Source organism: Eptesicus fuscus, chromosome 19, assembly GCF_027574615.1.
Source record: "Eptesicus fuscus isolate TK198812 chromosome 19, DD_ASM_mEF_20220401, whole genome shotgun sequence".
NCBI lineage: Eukaryota > Metazoa > Chordata > Mammalia > Chiroptera > Vespertilionidae > Eptesicus > Eptesicus fuscus.
In genome coordinates this window covers 10,644,344-10,668,644 of record NC_072491.1, presented here as the reverse complement: position 1 = coordinate 10,668,644, position 24,301 = coordinate 10,644,344, and the positions used below count along the sequence as shown (strand labels likewise).

At 40.5% G+C, this 24,301-nt stretch overlaps 1 protein-coding gene across 2 annotated transcripts in view; it reads right to left on the bottom strand.

Annotated features, from left to right (window-relative positions):
* The window catches only part of CPQ (carboxypeptidase Q), a 356,091-nt gene that overhangs the window by 52,716 nt on the left and 279,074 nt on the right, over positions 1-24,301 (bottom strand). For both annotated transcript variants that reach the window (XM_054708777.1, XM_054708776.1), the window contains exon 7: positions 13,489-13,690. In XM_054708777.1, coding sequence (XP_054564752.1) covers positions 13,489-13,690 — 202 coding nt within the window. The remainder of the gene's footprint in view (positions 1-13,488; positions 13,691-24,301) is intronic.

Sequence of the window (24,301 nt, the reverse complement as noted above, 5' to 3'; positions counted from 1 at the left end):
TCTCTGTTTAAACCCTCCATTAATTCCTTGAGGATAGGGACAGTACCTTATATGAGAAATTGGAATAAAACAGACCAATATGTTAATTTTGGCTTCTTCACTTAACAGCTTTAGAGAAAGAAAACTCCCTGGGCCCCAAGTGCCTCATCTGAAAGTTGGTTACAGAATAATAATGTATACTTCAAAAGGTTCTTATGAAATTATAAGATAATAAATGTAAAGCTACTAGAATAATATTTGAGGACCAAACCAATACATATCATAATTACAGTGGCAAAGGTTAAAGAAAAAGAGAGGATCATAAAAGCAGCAAGAGGAAAACTGTTACCTCCAAGGGAGGTCCCATAAGACTGTCAGCTGATTTATCAACAGAAATATTTTAGGCCACAGGGGATTGGCACAAAATATTCAAAATGATTAACCTTTTGCACTCGGATGTCGAGTGTGACTCGACACGGTTAGCATTAGAATAAAGGAATCGAGAAAAAAGCAAGCGAGTGCAAAGGGTTAAAAGTAAAGACCTACAAACAAAACTACTCAACCCAGAAAAACTATCATTTAAAATTGAAGGAGACATAAAGAGCTTCTCAGACAAAAAAGGTAAAGGAGTTTACAACAACCAAACATGTATTATAAGAAAAGTTAAAGGGACTTCTTTAAAAAGAAGAAAGAAAAGCAGAGGAACATAAGTATCTACATATATAAAAGTCTAAGTGACCAGCTGAATGGCCAGCTGGCCGACTGGCCAGTAGCTATGATGTGCACTGATCACCAGGGGGCAGGAGCTGCTGAGCTGTGGTCATTTGGCAGTGGCAGTTCTTGGGTGATGCACCCAGAACCAGAGAGGAGGAAGCCCGATTCCAGGGTGTATCACCTGAGAACTGCCCTCTCACAATCCAGAACCCCTCGGGGAATGTCGGAGAGCTGGTTTCGGCCCGATCCCCACAGGCCAGACCGAGGGACCCAACCAGTACAGAAATCCATGCACCGGGCCTCTAGTGTATAATAAAATGGCAATAAATGCATACCTATTATAATCACTTCACTTTAAATTAAAATGGCTTAAATGCTTCAATCAAAATACATCGGGTAGCTGAAAAGATAAAGCAAAACTTATATATATCTTATCTACAAGAGATGCACTTCAGATTGAAAGACACATACAGACTGAAAGTAAAGAGATGGAAAAAATATTTCATACAAAATGAAAACAAACAAAAAGCTTAGGTAACAGTACTTATATCAGACAACACAGACTTTAAAACAAAGGCTATAATAAGAGACAAAGGAAGATGTCACACAATGATAAAGGGATCAATCCAATAAGATCTAATCCTGGATATAACCCTTGTAAACATTTATTTATCTAAATATATAAATAAATATTGATAGACATAAAGGGAAAAATCAATAGTAATACAGTCATAGTAGGGGACTTTATCACCCCATTAATATCAGTGGATAGATCTTCCCAACAGAAAATCACCAATAAAACAGCAACCTTAAATGACACACTAGTCCATATGGATTTAATTGTATTTTCAGAGCTTTTCACTGTAAAGCAGATCATACATTTTTTTCAAGTGCACATGGAACATTTTCCAGGATAGATCACATGTTAAGACACAAAACAAGTCCCAGTAAATTTAATAAACTGAAATCATATCAAGCATCTTCTCCAACCATAATGGTATAAATATAGAAATCAATTACAAGAAAAAAATCACCAAATACATGGAGGCTAAATAACATGTTAATAAACAATGAATGAGTTACCAATGAAATCAAGGAAGAAATCAAAAGATACCTTGAGAAAACTGCAAATAAAAACACACCAGCCCCAAATCTATGAGACACAGCAAACACAGTCTAAGAGGGAAATGCATAGCAATACAGGTCTACCTCAAGAAACAAGAAAAATTTCAAATGAACATGTACCCTTACACCTAAAGAAACCAGGAAAAGAACAATAAAACCCAAGGTAAGTAGAAGAAAGGAAATGGAGTGGAAATAAACAAAATAGTGTCTAAAGAAACAGTACAAAAGATCAATAAACCAAAGAGCTGGTTCTTTGAAAAGAGAAACAAGACTGATAAACCCTTAACAAGACTCACCAAGAAAAAAAAAAAGACTCAAATAAAATCACAAATAAAAGAGAAATAACAATTGGTACTAGAGAAATACAAAGGATTATTAAAATACATTATGAACAATACATATATGAACAAATTGGGCAATGAGAAGAAATGTATAAATTCCTAGAAACATACAATCTTCAAAGACTGAATCAAAAAGAAACAGAACAGACTGAAATCTGAATAGACTGATCAACTAACGAAATCAAAACAGTAATTAAAAAACTTCTGACAAACAAAAGTCCTGGACCAGATGGCTTCACAGGTGAATTTTGCCAAACATTCAAAGAACCTATACCTATCCTTCTCAAACTATTCCAAAAAATTCAAGAGGAGAGAAGAATTCTAAGCTCATTTTAGAAGACCAGCATTATCCAGATTCCAAAACCAGATAAAAACACTAAAGTGAAATAAAATTATAGGCCAATATCCTTGATGAACATAGCTGTAAAAATCTTCAACAAAATATTATCAAACCGAATTCAGCAATACATAAAAATGATCAAGTGGGCTTTATTCCTGGAGGCAAGGTTGGTTCAATATCTCCAAATTGACTAATGTGATAAATCACACAAACAAAATGAAGAATAAAAAACTGCCAATGAATGAAAATTCCTGAAGCTGACTGATGAGTAAATGAGAATTCATTAAGACTATTCTCTCTACTTTTGAACATGTTTAAAATTTTCTGTAATAATTTTTAAAACTATATTCTAAAATAATCTAATAAAACAGGTTATATTGAATTCTACATTCTCTAGTCACTTAATGTTGGTATGGACAAAGTTCACATAGCTGACAGGAGGAAACATATTTTGACATCCTTTGACTTTTAAGCAATTTTGGATATTTTTCTTAGAAATTTCAATGCAGCTTGATTCACTTTTCCATGATGAAGTCTTTCCTATTGTTTCCGTGATTATTAAGTAAACCAAATTACAGTCTTAGATTGTGAGCTCCTGGGGAAAAGAGGCCATATTTTATTTTTGTATCCTCCATAATTTATATATAACATGGTTGCATGAAGTGTTACATAAGGAGTCAATTAAAGTATTTGTAAAATACTAAGTGAAACGGATGGAAAGTCAAAGGCATAGGAAAGGGAACAGAAGAACTAAATGTGAAACATTTTAGGCTACATTATTAGAAGGCATGGGAAATAGTAGATAAAGAAATTAAGTCATTGTATTTTTTGACTCTTATAGTGCAGAAAATAAAGCAATAATTTAGTGTTAGCCTTGACTTTGTAAAGTAATTATTTCAAAATGCTACTTTCTCAAGCCCCCCTTTCTCTCCAGGTCCTCTCACTTTGAGCCTTCTTGAGTGTGATGGGGTAGTGTCTGGCATGAGCTTCATGCACTCCCTTCTAAAACACTGCTCTCATCAAGTTCTTTTCCTGCTGAAGAGTTCTAGTGACTCTGCATTGACTACAAGAGCTTTCCACCTTAAATTTATGGCTCTTTTTTTATGATTCTTAATATATATTTTTAATTGATTTTTTACAGAGGAAGGGAGAGGGATAGAGAGTTAGAAACATTGATGAGAGAGAAATTTCGATCAGCTGCCTCCTGCACAACCTCCTACTGGGGATGTGCCCGCAACCCAGGTACATGCCCTTGACCAGAATCGAACCTGGGACCTTTGAGTCCGCAGGCCAACGCTCTATCCACTGAGCCAAACCGGTTAGGGCTACGGCTCTTTTTAAATTGCCCCAGAAAATGTCAGCTGTTCGTCCCAACCACTGCTCTCCAAGATGAGTCTTCTACCCAGTGAAGTAATTCTCCTGCCCACCCCCAATGGGAACACCTGCCTTTGTTCATATTATTTCTGTCACCAGGAATGCCCTTCTCCATTCTGATATATTTGAATATAGAGCTTTCCTGTCTTCCATCCTATGAGCTCCTGCAGTTATTCTGTGTGTATTATCCTGATACTGTACCAAAAACATCCTTTTTACTTTTTGTGTGTGTTAATTTTCAAATCAATACTTATAATCAGCAAACATTTACTGGATACCCGTTGTGTGCCAGGTATTGAGTGTTGTGGGTATATAAGCATGAGTAAAATACTCTCTTGGTCCTCAATCCAGTTTAAAGAGGTAAAATACGAAGTGTATTAAACGTAAAGCAAAACGTGTGCTTTAAATCACAGTTTAAGGCAACAATAAAAGAGACTTCATAAAGCAGCGGATGACTACTTGCCCAATAGAATAAACAATGCTCTTTCCTTTGAGGCTACAGTCATACTACAGGGCCTGAGCCTGGTATGCTTTGGACAGGATACCCAACCTCCACCACTGCAATGTAAACTCCACATGGCAGAGACCTGGTTAAGTCTTTTTCATATCCTATCTTGAGTGTGTAGAGTGCCTGGTTTATGGTAAGCACTCAAGACATGCTTGTTAGTTGTATGAAATTGCCTGACTACTTAAAGGAGGGCTACAGTTGAAAACTGGAGAGTGCCCTTTGCATGTTTATTGTGGGGTGAAGTCTGCTCACCTTGCAGCACCCATCTCTCCAAACATCCCTGGCAGAGAGTGTTTTCACCATAAAGGAGGCAACGTTTAATTAGGGACTACAGGGACATAGGACTGCTGGGTTGCACTATTCCATCTTTTGATTAGAAAACGTGATTCCTGGGTCCAGAGGCTGAACCTTCGATTTCCTTTGTACTACCATTCCTACCTGTGTCCTGATCTTTCCTTCCTGGAACATTTTAGAAGGAAGGCATTTGGAAATGTAGAAATGGAACATTTTAATTTGGTTCTGCTTAATGCCATATGAGGTATTGGACAAAAATAAGCAAGATGGAAACTATGTGAGAGTAATCTGCATATTTGCTACTTCAATATGGAGTCTGAACTATTACAGATTAAAAAAATTGAAATATGATTTAAAAACAACTCAACATGTAAGGAAAGAGAACAGCCCAATGAAGCAATTATTAATAAAGTAATCGTAACTATGGTTATGGCATTATGGTTTACAAAGTTGCCATTATCATACTCTTCCTACACACTTAGACCCTACTTGTTCAGCATTTGGTTCATGGACATTTTTTTTTAAAAATATATTTTATTGATTTTTTTACAGAGAGGAAGAGAGAGGGATAGAGAGTTAGAAACATCGATCAGCTGCCTCTTGCACACCCCCTACTGGGGATGTGCTCGCAACCAAGGTACATGCCCTTGACCGGAATCAAACCTGGGACCCTTGAGTCCGCAGGCCGACGCTCTATCCACTGAGCCAAACCGGTTTCGGCTCATGGACATTTTTTCAAGGGCCAGGCCCTTCTTCTCAGGCACTAAGAATTCTGAGGAATTCATAATCAATCACAATGATAAGAAAAGAATAAGTGCCATCAGGAGAGGTGAGCACAGGGCATTATGGGAATACTCAAGGACACTTAACCCAGACTGCTAGAGATCAAAGAAGATTTGTGAGAGGAGAAGAACAAGAAGCTGAATCATGGATGAGTAGGAATTAACTGGTGAAGAACACAGAATAGGACAGGCCCAATAGCAAGTTAGTGTGAGAACACAGGGTGTGCCAGGAATTTTGATTAGACCTGTATGAATGAGAGATGAGGAGGAAGGAGTGGAGGGGCCATGAAAGAGGAGGCTGCACACTAGCCAGAGGATGGAAGAAGAAGAGCCTTGAATTCCTTGCTAAGTTAAAGGTATGGCACTCTGGAGACAAAAGAAAAATATTGAGGGATTTTTTTAAAAGAAGTGATGCAGCTGAATGGCCTAGTGGCTGACCCAATGAAAATCCACATCTTCCTAAAGAATCCCAATTTTTCTTATACATCAAAAGGCTACATTTTTCAGTAGGGACTGGGCCCTACCCTATCCCCAGGTTGTAATATTGATCAATATAAGCCCATCTTGATAATTCTCCCCCATTGCCATTGCCTGATTAGCCATGGACATGTGTCACAATTTTGGCCAATGAGACTGAGGAGAAATCTGCTTTGAAGCTCCTGGAAGAGATTTCTTCACTCTTAAAAAAGAATATCCATTGGGGACATTCTTTCTTCTGCTTTTGCACAATGTGTGAGAATTTTTGTGCAGCCATCTCGGGACTAAGAACAAGCCTGAAGGCAGAAATCAACATGCTAAGGATGGTAAGGGCAATGAGGTAAAGAACCAAGGCCCTTGGGTGGTTGATGACTAAATTACCCGTTCTATAACCTCCCACTACAGAGTTCTTTTGAAAAAAAAAATCCCCTACTGCCATTCTGAGTTGGGTCTGCTGTTTTATTTTGCATTCCAAAGCATCCCAACAGATAAACTGATTTTCTATTTAGAAAGTTTGCTGTGGCAGCAGTGAGCCAATTAGGTGGAAGGGAACTAAAAATGCAGAATGTTAGGAGGAGGCTGCTGCAGGACTCAGGGATAAAGAGACAAGGTCTATGGAGTGGGGAGAGAGAAATAGGCTTAAGAAATAGAAGGATTTGGCGTGACCAAGACTTGCAGACCATCTGGTTCTATATGCTATGATTAAGCAATTTCTAGTCAATGAGATAGAGAACAGAAGAGGAGGAACACCTGTGGATGCTGGTGGAAATGATGCCGTGTAGGCTACAACACCCATATTGCAGATGAGATAATCAAGTCTCATTCACTAGATTGCATAGTCCCGTGGTCGGCAAACTGCGGCTCGCGAGCCACATGCAGCTCTTTGGCCTCTTGAGTGTGGCTCCTCCACAAAATACCACGGCCTGGGCGAGTCTATTTTGAAGAAGTGGCGTTAGAAGAAGTTTAAGTTTAAAAAAATTTGGCTCTCCAAAGACATTTCAATCGTTGTACTGTTGATATTTGGCTCTGTTGACTAATGAGTTTGCCGACCACTGGCATAGTCTATGAGGCTACCGATCTTGTCTATCTCCTATCCTACTGACTCCCCTTTGCCATACAGTAGATGATTAATAAGGATGCTTAAGAATAAATGAGTGAGGTTAGAAAAATTAAGAAAGCACATGCAGTTAGAAGTTGTGAAGTCAGAAAACACTCAAGGTCTCTATTTCTACCACATGCCAACAATATCAGAAAAAGGTTGACTCTCAGATTCTGAAGCCCAGGAGAAACTTATTGGTAGATGTGGAATATGGGTCGGCTCACTCTCTCAGGTTACATTAAGAAAGTACGTATCTAATTTTCTTCCATTAATGTATATTTCATGGAAGAGTTTCTTTAAAAAGGAGATGTTCAAGAAAGATGCATTTAAGGACCTTTGAGAACCATGGATTTTTTTTTCCTCATTACTGACGTATTCTAATGAAATAGACTCTTCTCATTCTAACCTGGAGCTCACGATTGAAGAATGAGGCAAAAATTTAAGATTTTAAATCTCTCCACTAGTGAATAGAGACTAGCCTAAATACTTCTTAGACTGCTTTAAGTCATGCTCTTGTATTGTCTTTGAAAGCATCAGGGAATAATTGTTTACCATTTTATGTATGAGAATCATTAAAGTACTAGAAGATATTCAACATCTGTCAGCATTTACTCCTTAAAAAATCCTAATTGGTCTAGCCTCCCTAATTTATATCATTGTTCCAATAGTTTTTCTATCTTTATGTCTCTTTTATCAACATCCTTTATTTTCTCCACACTCTTAATCTGAGGGACCCAAAGCTTGTTGATAAAATAATTATTTCTATGTTTTAGTCTCTTCTCTGTCAGACTTACAAGAATTTAAATGTTTCCAAAATTAAACTAAGCTACACAGAGAAGGCAAAGAAATAGAAACCATTGACCTTAACCTCAAAAGAATTGATCACTGGGGATGGGAAGCAGAATGCACATAAACTCCTACTAATCCAAGAAAAATGTTGATGTGTAATTCAAGGGCTATCAGAAGTGTTTTAGCCTCTAGAAGTGTTTTAGAAATTTAGAAGAACAACAGAGCTCCATCGGTTGTTAAGAATGAATTCAGAAACACTGATGAATAAAGAGCATCTAGGATTTAGAGAGGAAGAATAGGAAGGAGAATGAAAGGAGGTGAAAATGGGAGGAGGCTGTAAAATCAATCTATACAACTTAAAGGGCAAACTCCTTTCCCTTAAACCGATGCACAGTACTGTAAATAGAAATGTTGTTTTAAGATCTTTCAAAATAACATAAAGAGATATGGAGTATAAAGAGATCTGGAATAGAGAGTTAATATGGAAAATACATCTGAGATACCTTCTTAAAAAAATTTTCCCCCACAGAGCCTTAATATGTATTCCATTATAGACATCATCTAGATAGTTGAAAGACATCATATTTCCTCTCCAAAGATGATCTTTTCATAAATTGATCTATTTGTCTTTGATAATTAATAAAAATCATGTTGAGTTTTATTTCTGTGCTCTTAATTAGCATTTTGATATTGAGTATATGTGGAACATTAAAAAATTAGGGCTCAGCTTTCAGACTGCAGAAATTTGATAGGTCAGGCATATGGTAGGGACTCAATAAATATTTATTGAGTCAATGGAAAAAAGAAGAGAAAAATAAAGGAGAAAAAAAGGATAGAGTTTGAAAGTATTATTTCTCATTAATTTTCCACTGTTAGGTGAGCAATTATTGAAATTATAACTTAATTAGTATTTTGAATCCTATCTTTATGTTTAATTCATTTGCTGTCTCTTCAAGAATACAGGGTACACAATTGGTATATTTTTATTTTCTTTCATCAGATTAACTAGGTCAGTGGCCGGCAAACTGCAGCTCGCGAGCCACATGCGGCTCGCGAGCCGCGGTTTGCCGCTCTGTTGACTAAAGAGTTTGCCGACCACTGAACCAGGTTTATCATTTTTTCCTAAAGTTCCTGAAATTTTCAATAGGTAACAAGAGTTATAACTTAAGTGGTTTCATTATTTCTTTCAAGAATAGCCTGAACTTGAACTATCAAAAGATAGCTCAAGAATAATAGTGGAAAACAGCAATAATTTGGTTCCATCTTACAATACTCTAAAGAAAAATAAAATTCCAGGAAATATTAGTTGCAGTCTAAATGAACCACCGCCTTTATAAAAACCTGCCTGATTGGCAGAGGTAGAGAGAGGGTAGAACAAAGGACGTGAGAAGAAGTCAGTAGTTATTTACAATAACAAACTCCTTTCCCCAGGGGTAAGTTATTCTGGAGTAGGAATGCACTAAAATCCTTTGCATAAGCAAGAACCAAGTAAGATAAACATTGCAGACACTGCCATAGATCTGGAAGACTCTCTCAGCATTCCAGACTCCCCTGTGTTGTATACTGTGGGAAAAGGGCCACCAGCCTTGAAACCAAAGTGGCCTGTTCTCAGGGTGACATCTGCATGTAGAGCAAGATAACCTTGGGCACGTCATTCAGGCCCCCTGAGTCTGTTTCTTTATCTGCAAAACAGGGATAATCACAATGATCCCTACGATGACTGTATAGATAAAAAAGACAGTGTCTGCAAAAGTGTGAGTGTCTGATAATTAGGTGAGGCTCAATAAGTTGTAATTTGTATTAATTCTTAAGCAATGATAATGGGGCTCAAATTCTCCACTCCCTGAGCTAAGAGGGAAAGGCCTCTTTACCTTGGTGAATACAATCAAATCAACTGATTATTAATTCCAAACAGATATTCCGTTCTTATGGAATATCTACATGGAAAGAATAAAGCTAGAGCCAATTCTCAATTATTCAGTGCAACAAAAGCAAGACATACAGTAGTCTCTTTTAATCTGAGGTTTCATTTTCCATGGTTTCAGTTACCTGCTGTGATTGGAGAACATTAAATGAAAAATTCCTGAAATAAACAATTCATAAGTTGTAAATTGTGTGCTGTTCTGAGTAGCATGATAAAATCTCACACCATCTGGCTGGGACATGAATCATCCCTTTGTCCAGCCTATCCACACTGTATATGCCACCTGCCTGTTAGTCACTTAATAATAATCACCTCGATTATTAGAGCAGTTATCAGACAGAGAGAGACCACATTTCATATAATTTTAATATGTTATATTGTTATAATTCTTCTATTTTATTATTAGTTGTTTGTTTTGTTTTATTAATCCTCACCTGAGGATATTTTTTCCATTGCTTTTCACAGAGAGTGGAAGGGAGGGAGGGAGGGAGGGAGGGAAGGAGGGAAGGAGGAGGAGAGAGAGAGAGAGAGAGAGAGAGAGAGAGAAACATCAATGTGAGAGGGACAAATCGACTGGTTGCCTCCCGCACTCACCCCGACCCAGGGGCAGGGAGTGAACATGCAACCCAGGTAGGTGCCCTTGACCGAATCAAACCGTGACCGCCAGTGTCTGGGCCGACACTCTAACCACTGAGCAACACCAGCCAGGGCTTATTAGTTATTGTTGTTAATCTCTTATTGTGCCTAACTTACAAATTAAACTCTATCATGGGTACATATGTCTAGGAAGTAACATACGTAGTATAATAACATAACATAAATAGTATATATACATTTGCGGTTTCAGGCATTTGCTGGAGATCTTGGTATGCATCCCCTTGGGATGAGGGGGAACTACTGCACCTGGGAGGAGGGAGCACATGTGTTTCTGTTCTCCTCCCGTCTTCCCCTTCAGCTCCTCCCCTCCCCTTGAAACACCCCCAGTCTCCACTCCAATTCACCCACAATCTGTCAGTCTTTTTCTCACATCTACCACGCGGCAAACTTATTCGGTAGCTTTTCTCAAATTTTAAAAAGATTCCTACTGAAAAATTTAAGGATCAGGAAAACCCTAAAGTAAAAAAAAAAAAAAAAAAAAAAAATCAATCTATACAACTTAAAGGGCAAACTCCTTTCCCCTACACCAGTGGAAGGCAAACTCATTAGTCAACAGAGCCAAATATCAACAGTACACGACTATTGAAATTTCTTTTGAGAGCCACATTTTTTAAACTTAAACTTCTAACGCCGCTTCTTCAAAACAGACTCGCCCAGGCAGTGGTATTTTGTGGAAGAGCCACACTCAAGGGGCCAAAGAGCCGCATGTGGCTCACAAGCCGCAGTTTGCCGACCACGGCTACACCGATGCACAGTACAGTAAATGGAAATGTTGTTTTAAGATATTTCAAAATATAGTCAAAACATACAAAAACCAGCAGCGCCCTCGGCGGCCCGGCTCTGCCTCCTGCTTCCACAGTGTTTGGGGGCACAGCCCCAGGGACCCCCTGCCCCCAGCCTCCGCCCCTCCTGCTCTCCTCCATCTCCACCTTCACCACCACCTGCGGGCCCAGCCCGCACCCCGGGCTCCCCCCTTCACCCCTCATTGCCGAACCCCCAGGAGCTCCCCATCCGCCAGAATGACCCCCCCACCCCGGGGAGGCTGCCCCCCCTCCCCCCTCCCCCCCCCCCGACCTGGCAGCGGCCCGCACCCACCTCTCTCGGGGCTTCTTCTCCACCGCGACGTGCGGCTCCGAGGGCGCGGGCCGCCCCGCGAGTTGGCGGAGGAGCCGCTGAGGGCGCGGAGCCTCTGAGAGACGGTCACCAGCGGGGCGTCCTCCTCCAGGCCGTGCCGAGGCCTCCCCAGTGCGGGGGCCACACGCAGGGCCATGGAGCCACCTGGCCTGGGAGAGGGGCCTGATCCAGGCCGTGGGAAGCTGCAGGCCCTGGGTCTCCCCACAGGCTCTCAGCTCCGTGACCTCCTGCAGAACCACTTCCGGGGGAGGAGGTGCAGCTCATCAAGAAGAGGGGCCACACCTGACTCCCCTCCGCAGGCCGCCGGCCCCAGGCTGGGCTGGGCGAGTATCTCTCAGAAAGGCTCACCCTCCAGCACCACTAGGAGCCTGTGGAGTCCTGAGGCCTTTGAGGGGCCCCTCTGCATCCCCTGGGGCCTGGCTTTTACCTGAGCCTCTTCCCGAAACTACTAGCCATTCTTTTAACCACCCTGGAGCCCTCTCCCATGCACTGGGCCAAATGAAACAATAAAGCTTTTTGCAGCAAAAAAACACACACAAATCAAAACAAAAACCATGCAGAAACCACCGGAGAGAATTTGGGTATTAGAATAAAGGATAGCTCCTTCTACCTTTAATTATGAAAGATTTTTATAAACCTTAAAATCTAAGATACGCTTTAAAAATCTACAATATTTCAAAAATGTATTTTTTAAATATTGCAAATCCATGCAGTATGCTGTTGGTGGAATCTACTTTGCAGGCTGAAGGAAAAAAGCTGGAGTGGGTGGATATAGAGACACTTTTGTTTATTTTAACCTGTGAAATGTTTTGTAGCCACAGAAATGGTTCTGGAAACAGTAATGTTAAAACTATTTAAAAAGCTGAACTTACAACTTGATAATACAAATACAGAATAATTTGCAGTGTTTTTGGTTATGTATATAATGGTGTTAAGAGAACAACCTCAGGTCAGAGATACTAAACATCATCAATAACCCTTCCCATGGCCAGTGTAGGGCAAATTTGTGAAGTAGTATATATTTGTCTTTAAGATTATTCCACTTTCTAGTCCTATAACCTCCTCAGGCCTACTCCTGCTACATAATTTCATCCCTGCCCAGGACTTTTTTTTAAACGATCAATCTGTTAAGTCACTGATCAGGGTAGTTTCTGTTCAACCTCTTACATGAGTCTTTGCATTAGAACAACAATTTTCAACCTTTTTCATCTCATGGCACACATAAACTAATTAATAAAATTCTGTGGCATACCAAAAATATATTTTTTGCCAATCAGACAAAAATAGGTATAATTTTGATTCATTCACAATCAGATGGCTATTATTGTGTTGCCTGTTGTTATTTTTTATTTATTTGACATTCTAAGGGAAAAGAGGTCCTTGCCCCTGACTAAATAGTATGTTTTAAAAATTATTGTGGCACACTGGTTGAAATATGCTACACTAGAAAAAAAAAATGATTAGCAGGAAATATCCTACTCTCAAAGAAGAAATCTCTAATGGTAAAATTTCAGAAACCATTGTATTTGGGCAAGGAATTATTTGGGTCAGAGAAGATTTCCTAGCACAGGACTAGAGCTAGAAGTATATTAGTAGTAATAATTGTTTTCTATTCCATTTCTCAAATTTTGATTGTGAAATCACTTTTACCACAATCACAAAAGATACATATTAAAGAGAGAGAGAGAGAGAGAGATATATTTCTAGGCCTAATTCCAGAATCATTAAGTCATAATCTCTGGCAGTGAGAAACTTATAATTTAGAAAGAGAAGACATATGGGTAAACAAATACAAATGAGTATTATTATCCCAAGTTTGGAAATGATGAGATTATACCTTATAGACAAAAAGCTTAGGCCATGCATTTAATGGCCTATCTGTATCCATTGTGGTGTGTAAGAATAGATATAGCAGTATCTAAGGAACCCCAACTTTATCACTTGGTCTTACCAGGCACTCCAGCTTGGATCCAGAAGTTAATGTCTGTCCCTTCGCCAGCATCGAAGACCTGTGTGACATTGATGGGCTTCAGCAGCCTCATGACCTCCTTCATGATGGCTCTGGCCTTTTCGCTGCCAGTGAATTGCAGCCCAGAGGGTAAGAAGGTTCCCGCATCAGACTCCATCACCAGGCTGTAGTTGGAAATATTTGCCTAAACAAAGACAAAAGTGTTTGATTTATTTCTGCTGCTTGTTTACTTTCTCCTTGGGAACTATCAACAACAATAATCAAATACTTTATCTCTTTGCCAGTTCTTGCCAAAACACATCTTCCTCTGCCTGACTGAGGGTCTGGTCTGTGTATTACCTAACTATTCTGAGATGCACAATTACTCATCCTGGGATTTGCCAAACTCGAGTTGACACGGAAGGATTAAAAAAATATAATAAACAGGAATGTAAAGCCCCATAATAAAGTTATTCAATTATTTTTACTAGCCATAATATTCTTTCAACTAATTTTCTTAAGTGCCTACTGCATACCAGGATGCAATCCCTCCTATATGGTGAGGCAGTGGGCGGCAAACCCATTAGTCAACAGAGCCAAATATCAACAGTACAACGATTGAAATTTCTTTTGAGAGCCAAATTTTTTAAACTTCTTCTAACGCCACTTCTTCTAAATAGACTCGCCCAGGCCGTGGTATTTTGTGGAAGAGCCACACACAAGGGGCCAAAGAGCCGCATGTGGCTCGCGAGCCGCAGTTTGCCGACCACGGTGGTGAGGGATCTCCAGATAGCATTAGCGATACAACTGTTATTGGAGAATTGCATGGATTTCCCTTCTCCGTTGCCAGTGAGAGTTGGGTTCTTGGGGTGCCACTGAAATAAGCATTTCCAGAGGTCCCCAAAGGAAATGAGATTTGGTAGAAAGCTGTATTGGCATGGAATTACATCGCTCGGTTTCAAAAGTTCCATTTCCCTTAAACCAGTCCTGGGAAAGATGCAGCTGGGAATTCAGCAGAGCTAAAAGCAAAGCCAGTGTCCAGAGTTTCTGTTCCATGATGGAGGCGGGTCCGGCACAGCATCAGGCTAGTTGCAGTCCATTAATCTGTGTGTGTGGGGTCCACATGGCTGTGGGCCACGTGGGGGAGTGCAGAGTGAGAGAGCCCCACAAACCAGGAATCAGATGCAAGCAGCCAGAGAGAAGGGAGGGAATGCCTTTGTTCAGGAGCTGATGTATCTCAGATTCCACGCCTTTGCAGTGGCCACGCCTATTTTGGCCAATGACCTGCTACCAGGTGTGACTGACAGGTAATCCTCTTCCTTTTGTCACCCCGACCTCGCTGGGCATGCCTATCATATTCAGCCTTTCATGTGTTCCTGTCCAGTTCATTAATAACTGGGTTAAATACAAACAATATCAAAACAAAAGAAGGTCTACTCTATGCACTATTCCTCTTTCCTCTAAGTAGATACTCTACCTTCTTTTAATTGTGAGTTCTCCTGAAGCTTAAAGGCATCAACTGACAGGTTTGTCTTGGGTTCCTGATGTTGTTCCATCTGTTGCATCCCCAGGGAGAGGTAACAGAACAATACATGAAACGCTGCTCTCTCTGGTGGACAGCCATAGCGCTCTAAACCCTGGCCACTCTGCCAGGCCACTAGTTTGTTAACTCATTCCAAATAAAGTCTGATAAGTAAGCAAACAAACAGAGATTTCATGTAGCCAATATTGGCACTACAGGAGCTCAGAATATAAGAGGCTCTTGCCAGCTTGCACAGCTAACCTGTCACACTGGCCTAAGACTTGCAAGTTTAAAGTCCTTCAGTTTCCCAGGAGCCGTCCACTTCTTGAAGACTGACCGACTACTACCAACAACTACTTGGCCGAGTCATTCCCAAGCCAATCTGGATGGCACTGTATTTATTTTTCGCAGAGTAAAAATCAATAGTAACATTTGTACAGTGCTTCCAGAGAGCTTTACATTTGTAATCTCCTTTGATCTTCTTCAAAAACCGATAAAGTAGACAAAGTGGCTTTATGGTTGATGCTGTTTTATAGAAAAGGAACTGAGGGTCAGAGAGGTCAAGTGATTTGCTCAAAGTCACTCAGTTAGCAAATGGTAGAGCCGGGTCTAAAATCGCATGCTTTCCAAAACTCCGCACTGCCTCTGTGAGCATTGGGTAGGGTGATAAGTAATGCTTGTTCCGAATTAGAATGTTTTTTCACTTACATAACCAACTAAGACTTGCATAAGTATTGTTTTTTTTTTTGTCTAAAACATTCTTTTTTACAATGATGTCCTAACTATTACCATGGAAGTGTAAGTGTTGTTATAAGGATAAAAGGAGTGGTGAGTTCTAGAGGAGGATGTTGCCAGCATTTATAAGGACTGAACAGGGTAGCCCTGGGATACCAATATTTTGTTGTTGTTGTTGTTGTTAATGATGAGGCAGTTAACAAAGCACAAGCCTGTTCATATTTTTAGTCTCACTTCTAAGGAATGTCTGCCTTCATGATGATTTTCAGAGAAAGACCCAAGGCATTTATCATATAAAGTGCCATTTTGGTTGTCCACCATGGCTACTACACAATGGCAGCATTATTAGAGTTAATAATGTGCAAAATATTTGCATTAATGCCTTTCATTCAGGGCTCGTTTAACTAGCACACCGATGCCAGGTCAGCAGGTTGACGTGTCCTAACCCAGTGGTCGACAAACTCATTAGTCAACAGAGCCAAATATCAACAGTACAACGATTGAAATTTCTTTTGAGAGCCAAATTTTTTAAACTTAAACTTCTAACGCCACTTCTTCAAAATAGACTCGCCCAGGGCCGTGGTATTTTGTGGAAGAGCCTCACTCAAGGGGCCAAAGAGCCGCATGTGGCTCACGAGTCGCGGTTTGCCGACCACGGTCCTAACCCTCTCCCCTGGTATGCCTGCTAACCCCCACCCCAAACTCACCCTATCCCCTGGAAATAGAAGAATTAGAAACATCATGGTATATCTGCAAGTGAAAACAGAAGGAGGTAATCTTATGTGTGAGGGTTCCCCCAGGTGGGCAAATCCCACCCTTCCAACAAGGAACGTGAGCAAAGTGCTCCTAATTACGTACAATTTAGGTTAAAAGTGGAGCTAGGTAGCAGTTTGGCTGTCAGACCAACACTAATAAGCAGCCTGGTGCAATGGACACAGCGCTGGATGCACTCTGTTCTGTTCCTGACATGCTGGCCTGCCAGGGGGATGACCGGCTTCCTCCCTCTGTCTCCACGTTATCTCACCTTGGCCTTTGGCTTCTCCATCTGTAGGCTTGGACAGATGCTCTATTCCAAAGCGGGAATAATGAGTCGGTGCATATGGAGCTTTGAGTGCCTTCAAATTAAAGACTTTTGTAGGTCGAAGTGAAAGTGGTTGCATGAGCTGAACTTGTCAGGGTGCCTAACAAACTGTGCATGAAGGGCTTCTTGGCCATCTTCAACTGCAAATGAACAGATGTTCTAGGGTCAGGGGACTCCGGTTTGTGAATGCCACTGTGCAGTGTTGATAGGAACATAGAGAATAACACATACTAGTGTGAAGATCTTTCAAAGGTGCCCTATGCTATATTTGCAGCAGCCAGTTTAGCAGAGAGATAAGAGCTTGGGAATTATTCAGACTGGGTTTCATCCTCGGATTAACCAATCATTGGTTCTGTGACTTTGGCCAGTCTAGGTAACCTCTCCATTTTTTCCTCCAGAAATGGGCGTGATAATGGCAGCCAGTTCATGGAGTTGTAGGAAAGAATGCATTGTAAAGCCTGGTGCATAATTAGCACTTGATAAACAGTTGTTACAGGTCTTAGCACTAGGTATCATTACCTCTCAAATTTTCAAGAATTGGTAGGCTACTTATGACGGCAGTAGGTAGCATGTTACAGTGCTTCCTACACTCCAGACACTGAGAAATGCTTTACAGCTTATCCCATGTAATGTTCATATTCTGTGAGTGAAGCAACTGACCTTTAGTTGGATTAACTTTCCCAGGGTTACCTAGTTAGTAAGTGGGGCAGCCAGGATGCAAATGCAGAGTCTGCCCCAAGCTTGTGCTCTCAACTCCTGCACTGCCCTGTAGGCTGGCACTTGCCAAGTCTCCGGCCAAAAGCCCTCACTTTAAAAAAAATGTTTTTATTGATTTTAGAGAAAGAGGAAGGGAGAGGTAGAGAGAGATAGAAACATCCATGAGAGAGAAATATCAATCGGCTGCCTCCTACATGCTCCCTACTGAGGATTGAGCTGGCAACCCAGGCATGTGCCCTGACCAAGAATTGAACCAGTGACCTCTTGGTGCATGGAACGATGCCCAACCAACTGAACCACAATAGCCGGGCATGCCCTCACTTTTAATGTAAAACACAGATACTGCAGTTACACAAATATATAGAGTTTGCAATATTTTTTATGACCATAATACAATGTTTATGTGGACATATTTAATCATCTTTGCTAATAAAGTAATTTAACTAAGGAAAGACAAGAATAAAAACAAAACCCAAAACACTATTGCTCTATGAGTTTCTTCCAACTAGGAATAAAAAGCCTGACATAATAAAATGTCTTTTCAAGCTGAATTTGACAGGATGTGCAGAAGTTAATAAACTGGAATTCAGGCGAAGGTAGAGAGACATGTTTGATTTCTGTTCGTGTGGAATGGTATTAGCTGCTGCTAACATGATGGCAGCATTCCCTAGTATCCTATTTATATATAAGCATCTCCCTATGTTTTTGATAGAGAACGAAGAAAACGAACCACCCACCGTCCATGACACTGCTTTTCCTCCGTATGTATGGAGTCGTCGTCTAATTGTTAGCACCTGTGAAGGAGACCGCAACGAATGTCTCTGCACAGAGCAACTGCGCTGAACAAGCGGGTCACTGGGCTGTTAGACCTGCTGCTTCTCGGGAACGCATGGTCACACGCGTGTTCCTTACTGTGCCGTAATCACTGGGGACACACTCAGTGTAGATTTGAAGAGTTGATTTTAGCTAGTGACAGTGGAGCAGAACCAGGCTCGTTTCACTCGACCCACAGAACGCATCAACTTCCTGTTCCTTCTAGAGACAGGGTTTTAGTACCGAGACAGCCAGCACCTAAGACAAGCTGAGGCAGATGGATGACGGGGCTGAGCAGCTCAAAGATAAGCTCAGCCCTTATCTGCAAAAGCCCACTTTGCTCTCTTAAGAAGCAGCTCTTTATTAGGAGACATGGAAACTGTCCTTTATTGCCATGCAATGTACACAATGCAATGCGAGAAACGCTCCCACTAACCTCCTGGGTTCGGATCATCGGATTAGTCAATAACCGCTCAGGGTTGAGGATTCATAACTTTGCCTTGTGCTAGAATCACATCCTATTACACTGCTCTTTCTTTCTTCAAGGGTCAGTTTACCAAAGAACAATTAGGTAACCATTAGCATTCTTGGGGTGCAAAGCAAGATAAAGACAAAGGAAAGTGTTTAAAATATATACTGCGTGTTTTACCATGCTCACTCCCTGATATAAACACAAAGATGATGTTTGTGTTCTTTGCCTTTGTAACATTCCAGGCGATTCTTCTTCAGAAATATCATCCCAAGTTCAGTATCTCCATTCCTTCCAAATGTGGCTGCTTCTTTGTTTTAAAGCTTTTATTTTTCTCCCAACCTAGGTGACATGTCTTTGGTTTTAAACTAAGATAATATTGCAGTCCCAAAATCAAATGAGGAGAAAAAGAGACTCCTAATTATTCCAATTAATCACGTAGCCTCCTCAACTCAAACTTCAAAAAAGCAAACTCTGCCCTGACACGGGGCAATCATTCTCAGTAGCACTGTCCTGCCCCAGGAAAGGTTAATGTTCTGCAGATGATAGTGGTGATTCTGTTTGGTCAGGTGGTGGGCTCGAAACAAGTTCCCAGAACCAAATCAGCTAATGACTCCCTGTGCTGAGCTGTTGCAATCATCTCTTCCAGCTGTGCCCTGACCCTGGCATTCCCAGTTCAAGGGGTAAAGCTGGGGAGAGGGGTTTCTTCTCACAGCTTCAGCTCAAACGCCTGTCAGGATTGGGGGCTCAGTAAAGAGGTATCTCCGGGCTGTGCAAAGCCAAGAACAGGTTTTACTTTCTGGTCAGGTCTGCCCTGAAGTTCAGACTTTTATTTCTGACTGTCTCCAGAATTCAGTTTTGAACAGCCTGGGGTACCCAAGGGAGAGCCAGGGAAGGGACGATGACGAAGTGGAGTGCCATAAGTTATTTTTATTTGCCAGCTGAATGGCTGCAGCTTGGGGAAATGGGCAGTCTTGGGTAAGTTACATTAGTACTAAAATTGCAGCTGCCTATGGTGGTTTAGCCGGTATGGTGCTAGAGACGGGAGCAGAATGAATGGCTCCTGGAGAGCTTTTTCCAGCCCTATTATTCTGTGTGTGTACAGGGATCTGTTGTGAGAACCTGTGTTTTCATGCAATCCAATTTTCACGTTCTCCAAAGCACTCTAGATCTCAGAGAATTCTTCTCTGGAGCTGGTTACAGCCCACGGAGAGCCCTTAAACTTACCGAAAACACATGATCCCCCTATAAATGTCACTGTGGTAATGCTAGTGAGCCAGACGCTAAACATGTGTTGTAAACATAGGCTAAAAGAAAGAAGAATTTTATTTATATAACCTAGGAAATATGATTGTGCTCACATTTCTTTTAGAAAAAGAAAACAAACACATTATCCAAGATTAATCAGAAAAGGTTGACATGGCAAGTTACTATCTATGTGTTTCATTTTATTCCTGCATGTTGAAGCAACATAATCAATAGTTAGAAGCAGTGAGACTCAAGGGCTCCACAATTAGATTTTGATTCCTTTAATAGGATGCATTGGTCACGTGTTACTCGTTTCATGTGTATTTCAATATTGCATTGCAGAAGAGAAAGCAATAATACAGCTGGCTGGCTTTGTGAAAGCGGCCTTCTCTCTCTTCTCTTCTCTTCTCTTCTCTTCTCTTCTCTTCTCTTCTCTTCTCTTCTCTTCTCTTCTCTTTCTCTCTCTCTCTCCCCCTCTCCCTCCTGGTATGGCCCTGTCAGTCTATCTTCTTATTCCTACTACATTCCCATCCTTCCCCAGGCTCAAAATGTAAGAACTAAATGAGAAACTCTTCCTTCAGTTGACCGTTGTTTTTGACACTGTTACATGCTAAATAAGAATAAAGTCATGTTTCTTGTTTTTGTTGGGGCTGTTTTACCAGCCAAGACAGTGGTTACTCTAACCCAGTGGTCAGCAAACTCATTAGTCAACAGAGCCAAATATCAACAGTACAACGATTGAAATTTCTTTTGAGAGCCGAAAACCGACTTCTGTGCATGGGCCACGAAGTTTCAATTGCACTGTACGTGCGCGCCCGCATGTGGTATTTTGTGGAAGAGCCACACTCAAGGGGCCAAAGAGCCGCATGTGGCTCGCGAGCCGCAGTTTGCTGACCACTGCTCTAATCCCCTTCTCTTGTCTGGGAAAACTACGGCAACTTCTTTAAGTCCCTTTCTAACAATTGACAGATGAGTTCATCTTCTTATAAGTACAGTGGTCAGGTTATTGCTTTTAAAAATACAGTACTTATTCTCTTAACTGGCAAAAAATAGGCTACTCTATAGTCAAAAACTAAAATATTCACTCAATCCTAAGGCATGTCATATTAAAACACGATTAATCATTAATTCTCCTTTCTTTATAACCTACAGCAGTTTTGAATGAGACTATCCTCATGTGCTTTACTTGATCAAGCACTCTTTACTAATACCAGTAAAGATTCTACACACAGTTTTAGAAGTAATTTTTAAAATATATATATGTATATATATTATTGATATATTATAAGATATATATATATTATTAATTTCAGAGAGGAAGGGGGAGAGAGAAATATCAATGATGAGAGAGAATCATCAATCGGCTGCCTCCTGCCCGCCCCCTACTGGGGATTGAGCCTGCAACTTGGACATGTGCCCTGACCGACCAGGAATCCAACCAGGGCCTCCTGGTTCATAGGTTGATGCTCAACCACTGAACAACACCAGCCAGGCTAGAAGTAATTCTTTTTTCTTAAGCATGCCTTTCCTTCTTCTCTCTCCAAACCACAAGAGTCATGAAACATCATGAAAAACAATAACAACCAAATATGAGTTTCAAGTCTCCTGGTCTACTCAAGTGGTTTTATGTCTTATCTCTCCCCTAGCCTTCCATGCCTAACATGCTACACCCCTATCTAATATGTTAGGCTGTTGCACTTTATTCAATTTTTTTTATACCTACCTTGCTCCTGAAAGAATTCAAGGCTTCCTCTAAGAAAAGATCATAATACCATATTTTAAAAGCATGTAAACTTTCAGAACTCAAGAAAATGCCCCGAAGGCAGAGATCAAATCTGTGTGGACCTCTCCCATATTTCCAGCTTAAATTACAGTGCTCAGCACATAGTAGGTGGTCAATAAATGTTTGAGGAAAAAGAACACACTGGGAAAATTTCACAGGATTCCCCAACAGCAACCTGAGGATATGTGAGCTCCAGCACATGCTGCTGGGGAGGAAAAAAGATGGATGCATCAGGGAGCTCTCATTATTGAGGAAAAGAAAGCATAGCACCAGCGCCTTGAAAAAAAGCAACAATTTTTCCAGCAGTCAGTTCTAAGAGGAATTATTACGTGGCTTTTTATAGTATAAGGAACATTGAACTAAATAATGGACAAAGTCTCCAATAACAGTTTTACAGAATAGGCAGAAACACTTATTTTTCTAAACACTATTTTCTAAATATTGATCCTCAATTAAAGCCAAAAGCAAAATATTACATCATATTTTAGTAAAAGTGTTGTTTTCTTTGGGGAGTAAAGTGTATTTATTCAATAGTTATTGAGAGAAACAGAGGAATAGAGTGACCATTCATCCCGGTTTCCCCTGGGCAGCGCTAGTTTATACCCTTTGTCTTGGTATGGTCATTAAGAGTACCTCCTTCCTCTCATAGAAGTTTCCTGGTTTTAGTAGTAAATCATACTGCCAATCTACCTATGAAGGAATTTGTATATAAAGATGACTAAGATAGGACTGGTTCTTTATGAAAGGGCAGAGTTTAACAGCAGAGGTAATAACTGGCTATTATATTAAATGTGATACATTTATGAAAGAGATATGTTAAAAGAACAGGGGGCAGCAACTACTGGAAAAGTTGGGGAGAGATTGATAGAGGCGGTAACGTTTGGCCTGAGTGAAGGCCCTTGATTGGGAGTTCTCATTTTCTTTAGCTGGTTTTCTCATCTACCTGATCTCCAGATGTTGGGGTGGTCATAAACAGTCTACAGGCCTCTTTGTTCTCTGTTCACACTTGCTCTGTTGGTGCTGTCATCCAGATTTATGGTTTTAAATATTATATATAGAGATGAGTTCCAATTCATATTTTCATGCCTATCTCCCGAACTCCAGACTCCTATACAATAGCAACTAAGCATCTCTACTTACATGGCTAATAATGTATTGGTTTCCTACTTCTGCTATTACAAATGGCCACAAATTTAGTGGCTTAAGACAATGCAGATTTATTTTCTTCCAGTTCTGGAGGTCCTAAATCTGAAATGGGTCTTTAGGGCTAAAATTAAGGTGCTGGCTGGGCTACTTCCTCCTGGAGTCTCAATGGGAAAGTCTGGTTCCTTGCCTTTTCCACCTTCTAGAAGCTTCCCCCACTCCTTGACTCACAAATCCTCATCAATTTCCCTTTCTCCTCCAGTTTCAGTCATCACATCACCTTCTTGCACCTTTGATCTTCTTGCCTCTCTCTTATAAGGAGGGTCCAAATCAGTAAACAGCAAACCCATCCTTCTGATTGTTGAATCTAAACTTCTGACAGCCAAAATTTTTTTTTTATTTCTCTCTTGCTCTAACTCGCAAAAAGCAATCTTTCAGCAAATCTAGTTGTCTTGAACAAAGTAGACATTACTCTCCAACAATGTCTCACTAGCTCCACTTTTTTTACCTGGTCCAAGCCAAGGTCATCCCTCACCTGGAGTATTTCCATAGCTTCCTAACTGTTTCCCTGTTTCAACCGTTGCCATACTTCAGCCTATTCTCTACACAGAAGCTATAGTAATCATGTTTTTAAAAAAATCACACACCACTAAGTCAAATGATGCTATTTACTATTAGACCCTCTACATTGTTTTCATCTCACTTAGGCAAGAAGGTAAAGTCTTTATATTCACCTTTAAGGCTGTAGATGTAGGGCCTGACCTTCCATAGCTTTTCTGACCTCATTTCTTACTAATCTCAAATTCACTTTCACTGTTCCAGCTGCCTTAGTTCCTCAATAATGCTTGAGTTTTGGAGCTTTTGTCCTTGCTACTTCTGACTGTTACAACCTTCCTCTGGGTATCTCTCATTTCCTCCAGGGCTCTGCTGAAATGCCCTCTTCTTAGGAAAGTCTTCCTGATCACCTTAAATAAAAGACTTCTCCCAAAACTCCTTATGACACTCCCTAAGTTTCATGTTCTGTTTTATTTTTCTCCTTTGTATCAATAACAAATGTTTATTTTTATTGTCTGTCTCCCCTTAGAAGAATATATTATCCCTAATGATAGGGACTTTCCTGTTGTGTTTACTGCTTGTAATAGATAATTTAATGGCTATAAACCCTCCCTTCCCTGTATATATGCCATTTTGCAATGTGAATTTGCAACTCCTTTCACCACGTGGTATAATCTCTTTCTCTACCTTCTGAATCAGACTGGTCTGTGACTTTCTTTGACCAATAGACTCTGGCAGAAGTGACACACA